This window comes from Coccinella septempunctata, chromosome 5 (assembly GCF_907165205.1).
Source record: "Coccinella septempunctata chromosome 5, icCocSept1.1, whole genome shotgun sequence".
In the NCBI taxonomy this organism is placed as follows: domain Eukaryota; kingdom Metazoa; phylum Arthropoda; class Insecta; order Coleoptera; family Coccinellidae; genus Coccinella; species Coccinella septempunctata.
This window is the reverse complement of record NC_058193.1, coordinates 14,814,152-14,836,949: the sequence shown is the minus strand read 5'-3', so window position 1 is coordinate 14,836,949 and position 22,798 is coordinate 14,814,152. Positions and strand designations below refer to the sequence as shown.

At 36.9% G+C, this 22,798-nt stretch overlaps 1 protein-coding gene across 2 annotated transcripts in view; it reads left to right on the top strand.

Annotated features, from left to right (window-relative positions):
- The window catches only part of LOC123314470 (peroxisomal membrane protein PEX14), a 76,676-nt gene that overhangs the window by 48,173 nt on the left and 5,705 nt on the right, over positions 1-22,798 (top strand). Inside the window, exons 3-5 of one of the 2 annotated variants that reach the window (XR_006537821.1) lie at positions 11,133-11,359; positions 11,419-11,613; positions 12,556-12,669. Coding sequence is in view for 1 of the 2 variants with exons in the window: in XM_044899781.1 (XP_044755716.1) it covers positions 11,133-11,359; positions 11,419-11,613 (422 nt within the window). In the remaining variant the exon portion in view is untranslated. The remainder of the gene's footprint in view (positions 1-11,132; positions 11,360-11,418; positions 11,614-12,555; positions 12,670-22,798) is intronic. The other variant, XM_044899781.1, reaches the window with a different exon arrangement.

The following is a 22,798-nucleotide window of genomic DNA, read 5'->3' as shown; positions in this document are numbered from 1 at the left end:
AGCCGGCCTTTCATTCCCAGAATGAGGTTGATCTTCTGTTTGTGTTCATGGGATGATTTGTAGTTGAGGTATCGCCCAGAGGCAGTTGGCTTCTGATACCAATCAGTGGAAATCGTGTTGTCGTCATTGCGTATGAATTGTAATTCCAAGTATGGAAGGGTGGAATTGGTCTCAACCTCATGAGTAAAATTTATGTGAATGTTTTGGTCGTTCAATACACGAATAATGTCACCGAGTTGGTCGGCCCGTAAAATACAAAATAGATCATCTACGTATTTCTTCGTCATTAAAGGGGTGTAGCAAAGCAGCGAAAAAGCCCTATCAAGGATGTCGTCCACCACCATCTCCGCGAAAATGGAAGAAGAGTCAGTACCCATAGGTGTTCCCTTTGTTTGTTTGAAAAATTTTTCTTGGAACTGGCAGTAAGTAGTGTTGAAGACTAACCTGACGCACTCAAGGAAATCCCCTCTCTGTAATGGGCAATGTTCCCCAATTGAATCCCAATGAAGGTTGACGCTATCGATTACAGCCTCCAATGTGACGTTAGAGAAGAGGGATACGATATCAAGACTCACCATAATGTGGTCTTCAGGGATAGTAAAATTCTGAATAATGCTTGCGAAATGGAATGAGTCTCTGATGTAGTAACTGTTGTTATCCTTATCATGTGCTGAAGTGAGAACACCACTTATATATTTTGATAGCTTAGAGTTGGGGGAATCGATGTTGGCAACAATGGGTCTAACTGCCAGAGTGGGCTTGTGTATCTTGGGCAGGGAGTAAAATTTAGGAGCAGTAGAGTTGTATGTGGTTAGTTTTCCGGCAAGATGTGAGTTTATTTTTCCATCCTTTTTCAATTTTGATACAAACCGGTTGATCCTGCTATGATATGTTTCAGTAGGATCACAGTCAAGGGGTGAATATGAGTTGGTATCAGTTGATATCTCGAATGATTTGTCAATGTATGTGCTCCTGGGCATTAGTACGCTGACGTTTCCTTTGTCGGATTTGGTCAGTACAAGGTCAATAAAATCATCTCTTAAATCCGCTCCCGTTTGGTCGTGGCGCTTGAAGCCAGTCATACACGCACATTCTATCATACCGTAAGGCGTGTCATCTTCAGAATCATCTCTAAAATAACGTCCGTGTATGCCCAGCTATTTGTTAAATAATCTGAATTAATGTATCACGTGTATTGGCGACGACAGTTTTTTTGCCACGCCGTCCTTTATCGCATGATAACCGCCACGTCCCCACGAGCCATGAATAGCTGGGCATACACGGACGTTCTTTCAAGGGAAAGAGCCATGACTCTCCAAGGTGTCCGTGAACTTAGCACCCACTTTTTCAAAAATGAAGAAAATTTTTTTTGCAATCGTTAGTAACTCGTTAGTAACTATTTGTAACACCAATATTTTCGTTTGTACCTTAAAGATACTGGTAGAAAAACACCGCATTCCGCTGGGTGCTAACTTCACGGACACCCACTGTTCGATTTTTCGCGAAAAATAAAATACACTCGGGAAGTCCATCGTTAGTAACTATTTGTAACACAAAAATTTTCGTTTGTAACCTAACCTATGATGGGAAAATGACACCCCCAAAATGCGAAGTTAGCACCCACATTTTCGAAAATGAAGATAATTTTTTTTGCATTCGTTTGTAACTCGTTAGTAACTATTTTTAACACAAAAATTTTCGTTTGTAACCTAACCTATGATTAGAGAATGACACCCCCAAAATGCGAAGTCAGCACCCACATTTTCAAAAATGAAGGAAATTTTTTTTGCATTCGTTAGTAACTCGTTAGTAACTATTTGTAACACGAAAATTTTCGTTTGTAACCTAACCTATGATGAAAAAATGACACCCCCAAAATGCGAAGTTAGCACCCACATTTTCGAAAATTAAGGCAATTTTTTTGCATTCTTTCGTAGCTCGTTAGTAACTACTTGTAACACGAACATTTTCATTTGTATCTCAAAGATAATGCCAGAATAACACCGCATTCCACTGGGTGCTTACTTACTTATTAGAAGATAGTACATCGTTAGTAACTATTTGTAACAAGGTTTGTAACCTAACATATATTGGTAAAATGACACCCTCAAAATGCGAAGTTAGCAAATACACATTTTTAGGAAAATCTCAAGAACACGAAATAAGAATATCTCATTCAGGCAACGTTTCGGATAACTTGAAGAACTCGCATTGGGAATTTCTCATTCATGTCACGTTCGCGATAACTTTAGGAACTCACATTGAGAATTTATTATTCTGGTTATATTCGGGATAACTTCAGAAAGTCGCAATAAGAAATGCTCATTGATGTTAAGTTTGAGACATCTTCTGGTACTCGCAATAATCAGGAATTATCAGGAAAGAGCTGTGTTCCTCGGTGAACTCTACGAACAACAAAAGCTGACGATAAACCACCAAATCGTTAAAGTGGACTGCCAAGATAATATCATATCTGCTCTACAAAAAATGGGACAAGGATTATATAGTGTGATAGAAAAGCGTAAGTGCATGGAATGCTCTCACGAAGAAACGTATAAAACCATTCAGCTGACTGAGCCTAAAAACCTCGAAAACTCGCTTCTGGAATCACTGCAAGGACAGTTTAATTGCAGAATGTGTTCTGAGGCAACATTAGTGGACAATGAATTCAGCACTCATATTTTCATTGATACGAGTGAAGCCGAAAATGTAAAGTTGGAAAATTTGCCTTTGAATTTGAATTTTCCTGAACATCAGTTCATATTACGGGGTTTGGTATGTTACCAGAAATCACATACTAGGACGTGCTTGGGACACTACATTGCTGTCTGTCGGAGAAATGATGGAGCGCTGGGGTTATACAATGATATGTCCAAAAAAATGAAAATTGTACCAAAAACAGTGGCACTTGACGTCCACCTGCCACCTATTTTTGTATAGTATTCGAAAATTTTTATATTTTACCATGTAAATTTATTTTGAAAATATACTTTCTCTTAAAATATTATTCAATTTATATTCAAAAAACCTAAAATTGATGAGACAGTGAAAGGCTTGGGTATACAGACGTTTATTTCATTTCTCCTCCTACCTGACAATTCTTCGACTGCTCGGTGAAATTACGGATAAAAATCAATATGAATTGGATGTGAGATATGTGGGTATGGATAAAAATACAAAGTTACTTCGAGCACAAACATTGGGCCCCAGACGAAAATTTCCATAAAAAAAATACTTAAAAGAAACAGAAATTTGTGTCACAAATATGTAATTGCAGAGGAAGTACTCATTTTACGGAAGCAATACACTAATTCAGAATTCTCCAAAATGTGTATATGCTAATTTTGCACTTTAGGGGTGTTGTCAATTGAAGGGTAGTTTACTAATGAAATTATGTGTGTCGAACATTTAGTAACAGGGTACTAACGAGTTACAAACGAATGCAAAAAAAATTAATAGTAACTTACGATGAACTTTTCAACTCTACTTTATTTTTCGTGAAAAATCGAACAGTGGATGGCCTTGAAGTTAGCACCCAGAGAAATGCGGTGTTTTTCTAGCAGTATCTTTGAGGTACAAACGGAAATTTTTGTGTTACAAATAGTTACTAACGAGTTACGAACGAATCCAGAACGAATTTTCTTAATTTTCGAAAAAGTGGGTGTTAACTTCGCATTTTGGAGTTGTCATTTTCCCATCATAGGTTAGGTTACAAACGAAAATTTGTGTGTTACGAGTCGTTACTAACGATGAACTTCCCAACTGTACTTTATTTTTCGCGAAAAATCGAACAGTGGGTGCCCGTGAAGTTAGCACTCAGCGGAATACGGTGTTATTCTACCAGTATACAATACAGTACAAACAAAAATTTTGGTGTTACAAATAGTTACTAACGAGTTACTAACAAATGCAGAAAAAATTTTCGTCATTTTCGAAAATGTGGGTGCTAACTTCACATTTTGAGGGTGTCATTTTTCCGTTATAGGTGAGGTTACAAAGAAAAATTTGTGTGTTACGAGTCGTTACTAACGATGAACTTCCCAACTGTTCTTTATTTTTCGCAAAATTTTCGTCATTTTCGAAAATGTGGGTGCTAACTTCATAATTTGGGGGTGTCATTTTCCCATCATAGGTTAGGTTACAAATGAAAATTTTTGTGTTACAAATAGTTACTAACGAGTTACAAACGAATGCAAAAAAAATTATCTTCATTTTCGAAAATGTGGGTGCTAACTTCACGTTTTGGGTGTGTCATTTTCCCATCATAGGTTAGGTTACAAACGAAAATTTTTGTGTTACAAATAGTTACTAACGATGGACTTCCCAAGTGTATTTTATTTTTCGCGAAAAATCGAACAGTGGGTGCCCGTGAAGTTAGCACCCAGCGGAATGCGGTGTTTTTCTACCAGTATCTTTAAGGTACAAACGAAAATTTTGGTGTTACAAATAGTTACTAACGAGTTACTAACGAATGCAAAAAAAATTTTCTTCATTTTCGAAAAAGTGGGTGCTAACTTCACGGACACCTCTCCAAGGGAAGAGTCCAGTCATACACGCACTTTCTATAATGCCGTAAGGCGTGTCATCTTCAAAATCATCTCGAAAATAACGTCCGTGTATGCCCAGCTATTAACGTACCTACTCTAGTCAAAGCCAGTGTTCCACCGTTCAAATTACATACATCCATTTAACAATGAGTATTATCCGAAATGACATCAATTTCAAAATTTGATATAATTTTCCAGCAATTTGGCAGCAAAGTTAACCAGAAGGAGACCTAAAAGTCGAAATCGAAACAATTGAATCTAAAATCTATTTCGATTCTCGACGCCGTGCGCCGTATCATACGACTGTTTTCTAAGCCCGAGTCCAAGCATCGATCCATCCGTACAATCGAGTGGCGCGTCGTCCGATCCCTATAATCGGGTATTGCCCGATTCCTAGAATCGAGTGTTCCATCCGAGAACCGGTGTTCGATTCAATCTGTCCATCAATAATTTAAACCACCAATCCTTATTGAGTTTAAGTTTCTCTATCACTGAGCCGTTGTCCCTTACGTCACCATTCATCCTGTATATATACGCCATTCACTTTTATTTTAGCACCCGGTTGGCCATGGAAATTTGACACATTTCACTCTGTATAGTACGAAAATGTGGGGTTATGACGCTTGTCAAAACATTTTTAGGTTTTAAATCAACGCTATGTTGCCCGTTCTACGTAAAAGTTTCTATTATTACGTATTTTAGCACAATGTCGAATCTCTTCGGAAAATATGTGACGAACATAATTGAAGTTTATACAAACTGATTGAAGGCATACCAAATCCAGTTATTTGCATGGAAAATACAACAGATCAGTAAAATATCATAATATGCACTAGCTTGAGGAGAGTTAATGTTCGTTATCTTCTTTGGCTAAAGTTTGAATACGTTACATCTTACATCAGTTGTAGATTTCAAAAATATTAACCCAAAGATGAAATGCATATGATGCAGTGGTTGGCAATGGGCATCTCTTGAAGGAGTTAACAGATAATTACAAAAATTTTAAATTCTTCAACAAAACTCATATCTTGCATCAATATAAGTGAAAAGAATTAAAGGAAGTTTCAATCAAGATGAACTTCAAATTTGAACAAAAATTTCACATGAATAAACAATTAGCAGGATAACTGGCGCGTATTTGTGGCTGTTCATCTTGATGCATTGATATAATAATAATAATAACTAGTATAGCCAGGAGATCCACCTTGTAGGTAGATTCACCTTTACTGGCAGATTCGCCTTTCGTCCGTAGCTCGGGCCTACGGCCCTCGCGATACGCCTTTTGTTCGTAGCTCGGGCCTTCGGCCCTCGCTCGATTCACCTTTTATAAATATCTTGGCCAAAAACGTTTTTTAAAAGCCCGATCGATTCAAGGCACCTCGTTCTGTGATCGCTGCCAAGCCGTCAAAACTGACGTTAACCTTTAAATCACACTCTGACATCGATTGTCAAAGTGCACTTTCACTTAATTTTCTCTGATAATCAATAGAAAATAATTTAATTTTGTGGAATGTCACTCGATTTTTAATAGACGTCAAAAATTTTCAAAATTCTTACGCTTTTTTAGGTAATATCGTTCGGGCTCCGGGAAAAAAAACAGGCCTATTTTAATTTCGGGTTCTTCGAGCTTAGTTCGACACCCATCCCGGCTCTCGAGCTACCGCGGATCTCTCAAGCTAATCAAATCAAATTGGTACCTTTTCGCGAAAATCGTGAATTTCGCGATTTTCTCACGCAATTTTCGGACACTTCTAAACGGGGTAGAAATACGATCTAGGCATTTTCGGAAAGCTCGATTCTTACTCTTGCGTTCCATTTACCGCTCTACCCGGCCACGCGCCTTCGGCGCTCGCCATTTCAAATTTCCCATACCCTCCACCGACACTTCAACATGGCAAAAAATTTGATACGATTCGGTGATCATTTTTTATCAACGTTATAGTATTAACTAGTATAGCCAGGAGATCCACCTTGTAGGTAGATTCACCTTTACTGGCAGATTCGCCTTTCGTCCGTAGCTCGGGCCTTCGGCCCTCGCGATACGCCTTTTGTTCGAGCTCGGGCCTTCGGCCCTCGCTCGATTCCCCTTTTATAAATATCTAGGCCAAAAACGTTTTTTAAAAGCCCGATCGATTCAAGGCACCTCGTTCTGTGATCGCTGCCAAGCCGTCAAAACTGACGTTAACCTTTAAATCACACTCTGACATCGATTGTCAAAGTGCACTTTCACTTAATTTTCTCTGATAATCAATAGAAAATAATTTAATTTTGTGGAATGTCACTCGATTTTTAATAGACGTCAAAAATTTTCAAAATTCTTACGCTTTTTTAGGTAATATCGTTCGGGCTCCGGGAAAAAAAAACAGGCCTATTTTAATTTCGGGTTCTTCGAGCTTAGTTCGACACCCATCCCGGCTCTCGAGCTACCGCGGATCTCTCAAGCTAATCAAATCATTTTGGTATCTTTTTGCGAAAATCGTGAATTTCGCGATTTTTTCACGCAATTTTCGGACACTTCTAGACGGGGTAAAAATACGATCTAGGCATTTTCGGAAAGCTCGATTCTTACTCTAGCGTTCCATATACCGCTCTACCTGGCCACGCGCCTTCGGCGCTCGCCATTTCAAATTTCCCATACCCTCCCCAGACACTTCAACGTGGCAAAAAATTTGATACGATTCGGTGATCATTTTTTATCAACGTTATAGTATTAACTAGCATGGCCAGGAGATCCACCTTGTAGGTAGATTCACCTTTACTGGCAGATTCGCCTTTCGTCCGTAGCTCGGGCCTACGGCCCTCGCGATACGCCTTTTGTGCGTAGCTCGATTCCCCTTTTATAAATATCTAGGCCAAAAACGTTTTTTTAAAAGCCCGATCGATTTAAGGCACCTCGTTCTGTGATCGCTGCCAAGATAATTCCGTCAAAACTGACGTTAACCTTTAAATCACACTCTGACATCGATTGTCAAAGTGCACTTACACTCAATTTTCTATGATAATCAATAGAAAATAATTTAATTTTGTGGAATGTCACTCGATTTTTAATAGACGTCAAAAATTTTCAAAATTCTTACGCTTTTTTAGGTAATATCGTTCGGGCTCCGGGAAAAAAAACAGGCCTATTTTAATTTCGGGTTCTTCGAGCTTAGTTCGACACCCATCCCGGCTCTCGAGCTACCGCGGATCTCTCAAGCTAATCAAATCAAATTGGTACCTTTTCGCGAAAATCGTGAATTTCGCGATTTTCTCACGCAATTTTCGGACACTTCTAGACGGGGTAAAAATACGATCTAGGCATTTTCGGAGAGCTCGATTCTTCTTCTAGCGTTCCATTTACCGCTCTACCCGGCCACGCGCCTTCGGCGCTCGCCATTTCAAATTTCCCATACCCTCCACCGACACTTCAACGTGGCAAAAAATTTGATACGATTCGGTGATCATTTTTTATCAACGTTATAGTATTAACTAGTATAGCCAGGAGATCCACCTTGTAGGTAGATTCACCTTTACTGGCAGATTCGCCTTTCGTCCGTAGCTCGGGCCTTCGGCCCTCGCGATACGCCTTTTGTTCGTAGCTCGGGCCTTCGGCCCTCGCTCGATTCCCCTTTTATAAATATCTAGGCCAAAAACGTTTTTTAAAAGCCCGATCGATTTAAGGCACCTCGTTCTGTGATCGCTGCCAAGCCGTCAAAACTGACGTTAACCTTTAAATCACACTCTGACATCGATTGTCAAAGTGCACTTTCACTTAATTTTCTCTGATAATCAATAGAAAATAATTTAATTTTGTGGAATGTCACTCGATTTTTAATAGACGTCAAAAATTTTCAAAATTCTTACGCTTTTTTAGGTAATATCGTTCGGGCTCCGGGAAAAAAAACAGGCCTATTTTAATTTCGGGTTCTTCGAGCTTAGTTCGACACCCATCCCGGCTCTCGAGCTACCGCGGATCTCTCAAGCTAATCAAATCATTTTGGTATCTTTTTGCGAAAATCGTGAATTTCGCGATTTTTTCACGCAATTTTCGGACACTTCTAGACGGGGTAAAAATACGATCTAGGCATTTTCGGAAAGCTCGATTCTTACTCTAGCGTTCCATATACCGCTCTACCTGGCCACGCGCCTTCGGCGCTCGCCATTTCAAATTTCCCATACCCTCCCCAGACACTTCAACGTGGCAAAAAATTTGATACGATTCGGTGATCATTTTTTATCAACGTTATAGTATTAATTAGGTATTTATTGGTACCTTAAGACATTTACAATGTATAGGACAAGTCAAATGAAAAATGGAAAAATCAATTTTCGGGAACTTATTCTACGATGACATTTTTCGAAAATCATGTAGCAAACTTTTCGCATTAATTCTCAAATGCCACCACTTTTTTGGGTCTCCCAATGGAAGGAAATTCTTTGTCATCCTCTTCATTCCCAATCTTTCTGATTGTGGAAATATTCAGCTGAAATATAAGTCGTTTAGCTTCAGATGAAACATTATATAAATTCTCTTACTCTGAATATGTTCGCTACCGTCTGACGTATTGTGGATTTTAGAATATCACGGTATAACTATTTAAATGAGCGGGCCTGAGTTCTAAAGAGCACTTCCTGAAACACTTCTTCTCTCACTTTCAATCACTTTCGGCATTTTCGTAATAAAAATTGATATAAGTTGTGGCAACGACGTTATGACATTAACGACATTTCATGAGTGCCAACCTCACACCGTTCTAGTTACAAAAATTTGAGAAAATTATTTCATGGCCAACCGACTGCTAAAATAAATTTGAATGGAGTATACATACATACGTAATTATTTATTATCTACATCCCAATAATGCCATTCGGTGTATGGGATTTACGTCCAGTTTCATAATCAAATTTAACGTCACTTTTTGCTTAAAGCTTCCTTTAATGTCATTTTTAGTAGGGTTAAAGGGAGCTTTAAAATTAAAGCGACTTTAGGTTTGATTATGAAACCGGCCGTTAGTCATTTACTAGTAAGCCCAGCTATCTATTTTTCGGTGGATTCATCTTTCACACATTGAATTTTTATGGGTTCACTTGTTTTCGATTAATTCTAGTTTGAAACTCTTTGTTATTTATATAAACCGTATCGCTCATATCTGTCAGGTTATAAACTGTTTGAATGAAGTGGGGAAATTTGAGGTAACTATTTGAATACATCAATGCCTGAAAGAAACAGTCTTTTAAAAATTCCGTATACAGGGTGATTCGTAACTATTAGGATATACCTAATAGCTTTTCAAAGCACATTTGTTCCTATCAATAGTTATGATCCCCCTGTATATAATCATTGAATGCTAACTAAAAATGTTTGGTTCAAAATAATAAGAATAACAAACTGTATCTAGGAAATTGTCAACAAGTAGAGAATTGTCCCACCCATTCATGCCATAACCCACGCCGTAATATTACCAATATATTGGGAACCGACAAAGGGTTTTGCTGCAAAACAGGCACCAGCTGCATCACTTGACGGTCTATTCAGTTTTTCAGAGTGAAAGCAGAAATGAACGGAATATTTATGAAATATATCAAAGAAAACCGGCTCGTGTTTTACATACCCTGAAAGTTTTAACCAATAAGAGTGCGTTCATCTTGGGAAGTTGATTGCAATGAAATGAAGAATTTCTGCTCTCCTGATTCTGATAAAATTTTCCATACAAACAATTTTTTTTCGTGCTTCGTGAGCAGGAGAATACCAATATCTATCATTTATAAAAAAAACTGGTTTAGAATTTCAATCAACCATTCCCGATCTCGATTTGCTTGTCGAAAATGCTCTCGAAATGATTCCAAAGTTTTCAAATTCGAAAGAAATACTCCTCTGAGTACCAGACCACTGCGAGACTCTATTACGAGATTCGAGACAAGACCGAGAAAAGTCTCGTCTCGTATCGTACATGAAATATCAGGTCTCATCTCGTTTTCGAGACGAGACTCTCGTGGGCATCACTAATTCCGCTATATCTATATCTTGGTATATGTTCGAGATGCCTATTCCGAAAATTCATTTCTCCGAAACGCCCTTTTACTCGAAAACGAATCAAGATATCTCTGTATGCATTTTGATATCTTATTATTTCGAAAAAAGATATCGGGGAGGCTTGAAGGTTTTTTTCACGTAAGTCTATAGTTCTCGAGATGCTCTCGGTGGGCATCGAATTTGGGCCACCCTGTAGGTACCTTTCGAACCAATGGTTCTATATAATTGGAACCAAGAAGATATAGCAAAGGAGGCGCAATATAGGAGATCGGGAATACTCGGGATTTGCCTCCATCTACGTCACAGTAGCTCACACAATGACATTTAGCGCGCATTGGCGTAGGTCACATGAAATAAGGTGGTGCCGTGCTAACGATACCATTTCTGTCAATTTAGCTTGAAATAAGCCCCCATATACGTCATTATCTTTCCGACGAATTGAACAATTGCGCCTTCTTTGTTGTATCTTCTTGATTGAAACCACTTCTTTTGAATACAAAAAAGATTAAAAAATACAAAATTGCCTTCCGCTAAAGTGTAGCCGAATCGAAGTAAGTATGGCTTTTTTTTAGAGATTTATTGTACCTTTCTTGTTTGGCAAGAAAAAAAAAACTTTTGATGAGTCTATAGAAGGTCTAGATGAATATATGAAGAAATCTGTAGCTGAACTAAAATCCGAATTAGATAGTGTTAAAGTTGAAGTTCACAAAATAAGTAGAAATTCAGATTGGAGCAAAGATAGGCATTTGTCAGATATAAAATCTGATATTTCTACTGTTAAAGGATTATTACTAGGAAGGTTAGTGAAATCATTTGACTCCCAGATTTTGAACCTAATTTTACTAAATAATGTTTTAGAAAACAATTTCCAAGTATGTCTCATAGTCCTGTGGTACCTCCTTCCATTCCTGCTTGGCAAATGTCTAGTGTTGCAGATGCTTCAGATGGTGACACAGACCATAAAACTGAAGATATAGAAGAAATTGGATCTGGTAGTGGATCTTCTGAACCAGAACACTGTACAAAAACGAGCGAGTCTAGTCTAGAGATATTGTGAGTTTCTTTTATCTCTCTAATATTTTCAATGGAGATGCCTGCTTTTAGTTACATTAATGGTACATTAGATGTGAAAATGAGACGTACGAATTTATCGAGAATTTTGTTTCTTGGGTCTATTCCCACCCAAGAAAACAACAGCTCCATCCATTTCAAATATTTTCAGTGCTGCACTGTAGTAGTATTTTAAATAAGACAACCTCCATATTTTTGCTCTTTGCAATTCTTCATAGTTTCCTAATTATCATACCTGAACCTATTTCTTTGAGGAATTGATTTATTTCCTTTTTTTCCAACAAAAGAACAAAATTAAACATTTATTACTTTTTTTCTTGAAATCCCAAAAAGCTAAAATATCTAGTATATATTATCAACATCCTTTATATCATTTACATGTAATGAAATTTGTTTCATTCCATTCATATACAGGGTGTTTCCTAATTGAATGTCAATACTTATGGGGGTGATTTTTGGGCCCATTTTAAGAAAAAAACTTTATATAAACTTATGTCCTGAACTACTTACCTTTTGAGATACAGGGTGGTAAAGTTTTCAAAAATAAATCATTTATTATCAATATCTACAATACCACTCAAATATTTTAATGAAATTTGTCATACATGTTTACTATGTATCAAGTGGCATTTCTTAATGTATCACTTTTTTTTTAATTTCCACCAGTGTAGTTCGTACGTAATTTGATCTACCTATTTTAGCAGACATTGATGGTACGTCACATGATTTTTCCGAGATAAAAATTATTTTTGAAATTCCAAATCATTTCTTACCAAAGTTGACCACTTGACTTTTTTCAATCCGATTCACGTTTTCCGCTTAAAAAAATAGAAACCGTTTCTCTGCATGATCATAACAATATCCTTAATACATACATATGACAATATCACCATGCAGACACATACCTAGATTTAATTTTTTTAGATGAAACCCGTGCGTCGGACTAAGAAAATTCTGGAGATCAAATTTGCTCATAGTTGAATACGCTCAGTAGCGTGCCACTGACTGTCTAAATAATACCAGCCTGTATCTCAAAAGGTAAGACGTTTAGGACATATGTTCCTATGAAGTTTCTTTCTTAAAATGTGCCAAAAAATCACCCCCATAAATATTGATATTCAATTAGAAAACACCCTGTATATGAATTGACCAACGCAGCAGGGCTTCATCATGAGACTATTGGCTTCTGATGAATCTAAAAAATTTCCAATAGCTTTCAATGTAATTTCCTGAAATTTGTATGTGGATGATTTAAATCAACATCATGTGGTTAACCACATGATGTTGATAATATAAACCATACAAAACTATTGTAAACCATTATACAGGGTGTCCCACTAGAAGTGCCCATTAGAAGCTAAAGGAGAAATCTACAGGGTGTGCAAGTTATTCCTAACCAAATTTCACGAAGTGATGCTTTGGGCAGTTTTATTATTATTATTATTATTATAAAAGATACAGAGTTGAGTATAAAATACTATAGAACTCTTGAAAAAGAAACATAATAAAAATAAGCAATATTCATCCAATGACAAGGAAAAAAAAAAGAAAAAACAGAAAAATCCCCAATATGTGCTGAAATATCCTAAATAACACTTGTCCTCCAGATGTCGAACCGATTCTTGAAAACATTAACAACAACAGTTTACAACAAATAAGTTCCTTTAAACTATGGTCCAACTATTTTTCGTTGTAAAGTTGACATTTCATAATGTTCTACAATTTTTTTACTCAAAACAAGGCATATCTGGAAAACTACAATCCTAATTGGAATTTCCTATGTGCAATGAATTTTGGTTGAGATCATAGTTCTTATTATGCTATGGTTTTAGTGGAAACATTGTGAAACGATGTAACTGTACCGTACACTTGATAATTGCCTGTTGAATCACTGCGAAATTTGGCCAGAGGCAACTTGAACATCCTAAATATTGGATCTGTTTGAAATTTCGTACAAAGGCAAAAGGAATATGATATGGACCTATTTTTATTTACAAAGATTTATGACTGCCGATTATACCTCAAATGAATATAATTTTGGAGGCAATATTAGGTTCTGATCTACAGGGGTTTCAAAACCGGCGTAAATTTGACAGCCGCTTTAGATTCAGCAGCCATTTCGCCACTTTCTAATGAAAAGTGTTCAATTTCAATGCTTGCTGTTGGTTTTGTTAACTAAAGAATCTGCTTTTATTATATGTGGAAATTTACAATTTATTCAAAGAAATTCAACAACTCGGGATCTATTCGGTACATGTTCTGGAAATATTTAGCCAAGCTAAAATTTTGAATGGAGCTTTGCTTTTAGGGGATAATATCAGCCATTTGCAGGCCGTCACAGATACTTTTTCAGGGAGAGTGATACCAGGTGAAAATCTTGAGAATTCAAAACCATGTGGTCATAATGTTGAACCAAGCTGAAATCTGAAATAGGAGTTACTTTTATACTTTAGAATGATATCCCCAAAAGATTTTTCATTTGCAGGCAGTAAAAGATATTTTTTCACACAAAGTGATATCAAGTGAAAATCTTGGAAATTCGAAAACATGCGCTAATAATGCTTAGCCAGGCTGAAATTTGGAATGGGAGTTGCCTTTATGCTTAAGATCAATATCCCAGAAGATGTTTCATTTGCAGGCCGTCACCGATATTTTTCTTCACGGAGAGTGATATCAGGTGAAAATCTTGAAAACTCGAAAACAACCGCTAAAAATGTTTAGCCAAGCTGAAATTTGAAATAAAAGATGCTTTTATCCTTAAAAATAATATCCCAAAAGATGTTTCATTTGCAGACCGTCAAAGATATCTGAAAATCTTGAAAATTCGAAAACATGCTAAAAATTTTTGGCCGGGCTGAAATTTGGAATGAGAGTTGTTTCATGCATTAGAATATTATCCCAAAAGATTATTATTAATTAGCAGGCCGTCGAAGATATTTTTTCACACAGAATGATATCCGGTGAAATTCTTGAAAATTCGAAAACGTGCTGAAAATGTTTAGCCAAGCTCAAATTTGAAATAGAAGTTGCTTTTATACTTTGGAATGATATTACAAAAGATATTTCATTTGCAGACTGTCAAAGAAATCTGAAAATCTTGAAAATTCGAAAACATGCTAAAAATTTTTGGCCGGGCTGAAATTCTGAATGAGAGTTGTTTCATGCATTAGAATATTATCTCAAAAGATTATTAATAAGCAGGCCGACGAAAATTTTTTTTCACACAGAATGATATCAGGTGAAAATCTTGAAAATTCGAAAACGTGCTGAAAATGTTTAGCCAAGCTGGAATTTGAAATAGGAGTTGTTCTTATACTTCAGAATGATATCCCAAAAGATTTTTTTTTTTTGCAGGCCGTCTAAGATATTTTTTTTTCACAGAGTGATATCAGGAAACATCTAAAATGACGTAATATTTCGGTATAATAAAAACAACGTGAAAAAATTATGATTTCAATTTTCAATATTTATCAAAATTTTTGGACTCATCATATGACCATTTTGGGTGAAACAAATTGATGAAGTAAAAACTAAAGAAACTTCCAACAAAAAAATATATTTTTTATAGATATTTGGCAGGTAATTATACAATCTAATCTCGTACTACACCTACTAACATTTTATATCAATAGAAATCAAAAACGTAACGAAAAAAATTGAAATAGAGAAAGGTGAAAGGGGTTTGGTATCCTATGTGATACAAAATGAGAAATTAAGCTATATTAAAATTCTGTTCATTTATCTATTTATTACTGTATCCCGTTACCAAGAATATATCTACAAAAAGACTCCAAAAAAATAACTGTCGGTGCGATCAAAACAACAATTTTTTAGGGCTACTGTGTGCCCTCCTGTGACTGAAAAAATCCACCCTTGACCCACAGATCCTTCCACACTGCGGGCATGGATAGCCACTGACCAGATCTGGTCGCCGCTGTATTTCTCATTATAACTGTGGACCAGAGACCTCCACTGTGATCTGTCTAACTGTAGTTGTTCCCAGTTATGATTGGCATTAACTGATTTTAAGGATTGATGCAGTATATCCTTAAACCGCTTGTATTGGCCTCCTGTTTTCCGAGCTCTCTCTGTGAATTCGCCACACATAGCTTTTTTGTGAAGTCGTGTGTCTTGCATCCTCAGAATGTGGCCACTCCATCTGAAACGGGACCTCGTTACTTGAGTCTCAATAGTTATACAACTTGGGCGCTGCAAGACTTCTGCATTTGAATCTTTATGGAACCATGTGCATAATGCATATGCATAATGTCTCAGATGACGTTGTTCTGTTTGTGCAAGCTATTTAGTATGTCGCCTGTTGAGCCTCCAGATTTCGCTTCCGTAAAGAAGCGTTGGGAGGACCACTAAACAGCTGTTTTAGTCTTCAGATTGAGGTCGTGATTTTGAAACACTCTGTCCTATAGTTGCGAGAATATCCGTGAGGCCGAAATACAGTTGTGTATTTCTGTGTTCAGTTTAGCCCTAGTGTGTTAATGAAGCTTCCCAAGTATTTGAACTGCTCGACGTTTCGATGTTATACTGCTCGTGTTCGGTCGCCAGAGGCTCGTTTGTAAAAACTGCGAGTAGGTAAGGTTGGCATTTGAGTGGAGAGGCTTTGAAACGCATCCTTCCCTCTCATCTTACATTCTGTTAGATGTAAAATCGGCAAGAGTTTTGTAATGGCTTACAATTGAATATGATGTAGTGTTGAGGGTGTTGGTACATGAGTCACAAACCACTAGCAAGTTCAGGTAGGTAGGTAGACACCTGTCAGCGACGCGCATTGCTGTATAAACAAATTCAATATCCGCATTTTGAGCGTATATCATAATTGGTGATCTTAACTGCAAATCGCAGGAATGGAACAGTAGGGTGGAAAATACCAACGGGAGAAGACTGAAGATTTATGCTGAAAAACTTAATGCAGTTGAGATAGGACCTGATATACCGACCTACATACCAAGAGTAAATGGACTACCCGATGTACTGGACATTGTCGTAATGAAAGACATCATTGAAGAAATCAGCATTGATACAATAGAAGACAGAACTTCAGACCACAATCCCATAGAATTCATAGTGGGACATGGCCCAAGAAACGAAGAAGAGACACAAACCAAGGATCGCACAGACTGGGAGAAATATAAGAATTTACTTCAGGAGAAAATCACGAAAATTCCCCAAATAAACACCCAGGATGAATTAGATGTAGCAGTAGAAAAATTGGAAAATCAAATAAAAGAAGCCTATGAAGAAAGCACCAAGAGAATGAGGAAACCAATTCGGAAACATTCACATGAAGATATGCCAAGGGATACAAAGGAACTTATAAAAAAGAACAGAAGACTCAGAAAAATCTACAGAACAACAAAAAGAGAAGAAGACAAGAAGAAACTGAATAAGCATAGTCAGATATTGAAAAATGCTTCAACAGAACTGCGTGATAACAGATGGCACCAGAGATTAAGTGAACTGAATACAATAGATCACTCGGCTTGGAAAATGCAAAAACGCTTACGACGAGAACGGACAGTTATACCTCCACTGCATGGAGCTAACGGAATGGTATATACGAGACTTGATAAAGCCGAAGGACTTGCCGACTCAATTGAGAGAAAACCCAAAATAAACTACAGAAATGATGATGACAATGAAGATCTAGACGAAGAAGTGGAGGCAAACGAAGAACTGATGATGGGACCACCGGAAACCGAAATCATTCCAAAACCGACTTCACCAACAGAGATCAAAGAGATCATAATGAAATTGAAAAATAGGAAAGCGCCGGGAGAAGATAGGATAACGAATTATATGTTGAAGAAATTGCCTAGAAAAGGAATAGCAGCCTTGACGAATATTACAAATGGAGTGATGAGGACCGAATACTACCCAAAGAGATGGACAACTGCACAAATGATAGTTTTCAACAAGCCTGGAAAGGAACGGAAATTTCCTCAAAATTATAGACCAATCAGCCTACTATCAGCACTAGGGAAAATCTATCATTCCGTTGTACTGGTACTGACTCATATAGGAGTTTCTTCACCATCCCCACTGGGTAACCATTATCAATGAAAATTTTAAGGAGCTTTACTATGTTTTTCTGTATAAATTCTGGGTGGCACAATCTTAGAATTCTGTTTTTCATTTCTGTTATGATGTTAATCTTCATTTGTATTGAGTGGTCTGATAAATAGTGAACAAATCTGTCAGAGTTGGTGTCCTTCCTAAACCAATCTTGCTTTATAGTATTGTTTGAGCGATGTACTCTCGTGTCCAGGAAAGGCACCGAAAAGTCTACATCTTCCTCTTCCATGGTAAATTGAATATATTTGTCAAAACAATTGAAAATTGGTAGTAAATCTTCTACTCCATCTATTAGTGAAGTGATGAACAAGTCATCTACATATTTTTTAATAAGGAAAATTGGCCAAGGTAATTTAGGGACAGTATCATCAAGCAAAAAGTCCATTACGTACTGAGCCAATATTGGGCTTGATTTAAATCCCATAGCACTTCCGAAAACTTGTTTGTAGAATTTATTTTGGAAAGAAAAATAGCTATTTTCTAAAAGGAAATTTAAAATCTCCATGAAGAGACTTTTTGGCATGGTAGTGTGTTGCTGAATTATGTTCCATTTCTCATTTATAACCCTTCTCGACAGCACCAAAAATTTATGGTAACCCCAAAATTCATAAGCATGGTGTCCCTCCCAGACCCATAGTGTCCTGCATCCAATCACCAACTAGACATCTCTCTGAGTTCGTGGTGGACATATTAAAAAGTGCCTACGATAAAAGTAACGAATACTACATAAAGGATAGTTTTGACTTTGCACAACAAATGAATAATTTAGCGATTCCACCAAATCATGTCATTTTATCTCTGGATGTTTTAAATCTATATGGTAACATTCATAACCAACTAGTGAGAAGGGTTATAAATGAGAAATTGAAAATAATTTAGCAACTCACTACCATGCCAAAAAGTCTAGTCATGGAGATTTTAAATTTCCTTTTAGAAAATAGCTATTTTTCTTTCCAAAATAAATTCTAAAAATAAGTTTTCGGAAGTGCTATATCTAAATCAAGCCCAATATTGGCTCAGCAAAAAGTCCATTAGGACTTTTTGCTTGATGATACTATCCCTAAATTACCTTGGCCAATTTTTCTTATTAAAAAATATGTAGATGACTTGCTCATCATCTCACCAATAGAGGGAGTAGAAGATTTACTACCAATTTTCAATAGTTTTGACAAATATATTCAATTTACCATGGAAAAAGAAGATGTAGACTTTTCGGTGCCTTTCCTGGACACGAGAGTACATCGCTCAAACAATACTATAAAGCTAGATTGGTTTAGGAAGGACACCAACTCTGACAGATTTGTTCACTATTTATCAGACCACTCAATACAAATGAAGATTAACATCATAACAGAAATGAAAAACAGAATTCTAAGATTGTGCCACCCAGAATTTATACAGAAAAACATAGTAAAGCTCCTTTAAATTTTCATTGATAATGGTTACCCAGTGGGGATGTTGAAGAAACTCCTATATGAGTCAGTACCAGTACAACGGAATGATAGCATACCCTTAAGAAATAGTGATGGTGATGATATGACTAAGTATGGTAGTATACTAAATATCAAAAACTCAACAGGAAAAATCAAGAATTGTTTCAGGAATGAAAATATGAAGATAGCCACCTATAATTCAAAGACAGTCTTTTCACTCTTTACAAAACTAAAGGATCCAACCCCAAAGTATTTTAATTCAAATGTAATCTACCGAATAAATTGCAACGACTGTCAAGCGACATATGTGGGCCAAACCTCACAGTGGCTAAAAAATAGAGTTAGCATACATAAAAGTGACATAAAAAAGCAAAATGTAAGATGTGCCCTGACTAAACATTCATTCATGGAAATGATACACATACAACAAGAACACAACAGCATAAACAAGAAGTCTGATGTACAAAATTTAAGTAATATATACACTTTCCTATTGTCAATTGCCAAGAAAAAGAACCAACTAAATTAGCATAATATATATGTGGAACTTGAGTCATAGAAATTTCCGACACATGTCAACCGGTAATTGTATGTCAATTTGTCTCTTTGTTAGAAAAGATTTTTTAGTTTTAGTAGTTGTACGGTCTTCAATTGATTTAAAGATTGTTTGCATTCACATAATAAAATTATATTAATCTCGCTTTTCTGTAAGAATAGGCTTGTTCGTAGAGTTGTTCACAACGGTTGTGAACTTTACATAGCAAGCATGGATTTTCGCTACCCTAAAATGGAATTGCGCTTGCTCTGTACAGTTCACAACCGTTGCAAACCACTCTACGAACAAAGCTTATAATCTCCAAAGTTATAAGAACCAATCATGATTGTGAACTGTTCTTTGTAGTAGCCCTGAGGAAGAAACAAAAACGTTTCGAAAACTAGGCATAGAATAAAGAGATAAACATAAAAATCTTTCAGTCGATTTCCCTTATATATAGCAAGTTGACCTTGCTGCATAGGTTCATTCTTTTCTTATTACAAAACATCTGATTGTATGTATATTTTAGTATCCTGATGAAGAGCCCAACAATAGGCTCGAAATATAGATAATCGAACGACAAATAGTTGTCTCTGTTTACTACCAGCCCCTTGCCGAGTACCCATAGAATTTTAACATATAATATACGGCAATACTTCGAATTCATCATATTCAGATGGGTTTCTATGAGGATATACATACCAGTTTTGGAGCTGAAGCTTCTGACCACCTCAAAGAATGGGCCAACATCAGAAGAATTGCAAGAAAGACAGCAAGAAGGAACTTTCTACTGAGTTGAGGTCACAAGGACTCATGCCAAGACACATCAATCAGAATATCAGTTGCGTCACCAACCTCCTTGGAACAGGAACAAAATATGACCAAACCGTGTTATCATTCAGTAATAAGGTATCTTCCAAAATTCTTAATATGGAGATTTCCATTACCATCCAACAGTTAAAAGGGTTACAGTCGAGGCTGGTCAACATGATCTCGGTTGCTAAGAATATCTTTCCTGAACATGTCTTCAACAAGTTTCATTCCACCCAAGACAAAGCCTATTCTCGATATTTTCTAAATAACAAGAGATTACTTGACATCAAACTTAGCAATCTTGTGTGAAAAAAGGTTAAGTCTGTCACCACTAAGGATAATTGGTTCTATAACCTTACATCCTATAATTTTCCCTCTAATGTTAAGACCTTACTTAGTTTAGGACCTAAGTTTTCTTTACCAGTGAAACCGGGAAAAAATTGTTCCAACTCATTCATTAGCAAATTAGCAATGGAAACGAGGCTGCTTCTAAGATCACACGACGATATAATCATCACCTCAGCCGATTAAGGTAATGTGACAGTGGCACTAACCAAACAACAATATACCGATAAGATGTTGGAGCTTCTTGAAGATCAAGCAGTGTACAGGAGATTGACTTCCAATCCTACATCGAGGATCCAGAGGCAGAATAACAGGATTGTTAAAAGTCTGAAGGATGCAGGATATATTGAACCAGAGACAGCAACAAAACTTACTAACTACAAGGGAATAGCCCCAAGAATTTACGGGTTGCCTAAGGTGCACAAGGACAACATTCCACTGAGGCCAATTGTTTCCACTATCAATTCTCCAACGTCCGAATTGAGCAAATATATGGCCAACATATTATCTTTGGCATTCAATGACTTTCACGACTTTGCAGTGAGAGACTCGTTTCAATTTGCAACAGCGGTCAACAACATTCAGATACCACCAGATTATGTTGTGTGTTCCTTGGATGCCGTTAGTCTGTTCACTAACATTTCATGGGACACTACATCTAGAATTATCTCCGTTCAATGGGAGCGGATCTCAGTGCATACTAAAATTCCTAAAGCAAAATTCTTGGAAATAATAAAATTTCTATTTGATTCTAATTACTGTGTCTTTGATGGGAAGTATTATTCTCAGGTTTTTGGATCTCCTATGGGCTCCAGCCTCAGCCCTATATTGGCTTCAATTGTCATGTCCAGCTTGCTTAAATATTGTGTATAGAAATTATCGTTCATACCAACCTTTTTGTATCAATATGTGGACGATCTGATCATGTGCATACTAAAGGATAGAATACATGAGGTACTTCATATGTTTAACTCATACGACACCCACATTAAATTTACTGTGGAGGAAGAAAAAGACAGGACTGTTCCCTTCTTGGATAGCTTGGTAGTCAGAGACCATAACAACATCATAAAGTTGGACTGGTACGTCAAGCCTACTAGTTCAGGCAGATACATTCATGCAATGTCCAATCATGGATGGAACATCTAATACAACACTATAGTCGGTATGAAAAATAGAATCGAAAACCTGACTCACCATGACTACACCTTCGCAGCCAAGAGTAAACTAGCTGCTACAATGGTTGCCAACGGTTACCACCCAAGAACAGCCAATAACCTCATTTTCAACACCAGCTCAGAGAGAGCCAACACAACACAGGAATCTGCTAACAGTGAGCAACCTGGCGACCGGGGCGACACAACCGGGGTGCTACCTAACATGCTTCTAAAATATGTTTCTGTGCCATTCATACCAGATCTCACAAGTAAATTGACCAACATCTTGTCAGTTATTCCTGACATAAAAATTGCCAAATACAGTGTTGAAACCAACAGGTCGCTCTTCACAAAACTCAAAGACCCTGTTCCTGTCTTCTCCAAATGGGATGTGGTTTACTCAGTACAATGTAAAAGCTGTCATGGTGTTTATGTGGGACAGACGTCACAGGCTTTACAACTCCGCATTAATTTGCACAAAAGTGATATTCGCAAACATCCTGAGAGATGTGCCTTGGCTTCACACGCTAGCAGCCTCGATCACCCCTTCGATTTTGAAAATTGTAAAGTACTGAATTCATGTTCTGACAAAAATAAACGGTTGTTTCTGGAAATGTGCCGAATAGTGAACACGGACAATAGCATTAACAAAAGGACGGACATTAGTGGAATTAGTAATATATATAGCTACCTTTTGTATTTAGATAAAAATAGGTGAGAATATAGCTAACACCTTTTTATGTATGGTAATTTGTATATGTTGTGCATTTTCGGCTGAAATGTTATAATTTAATTGG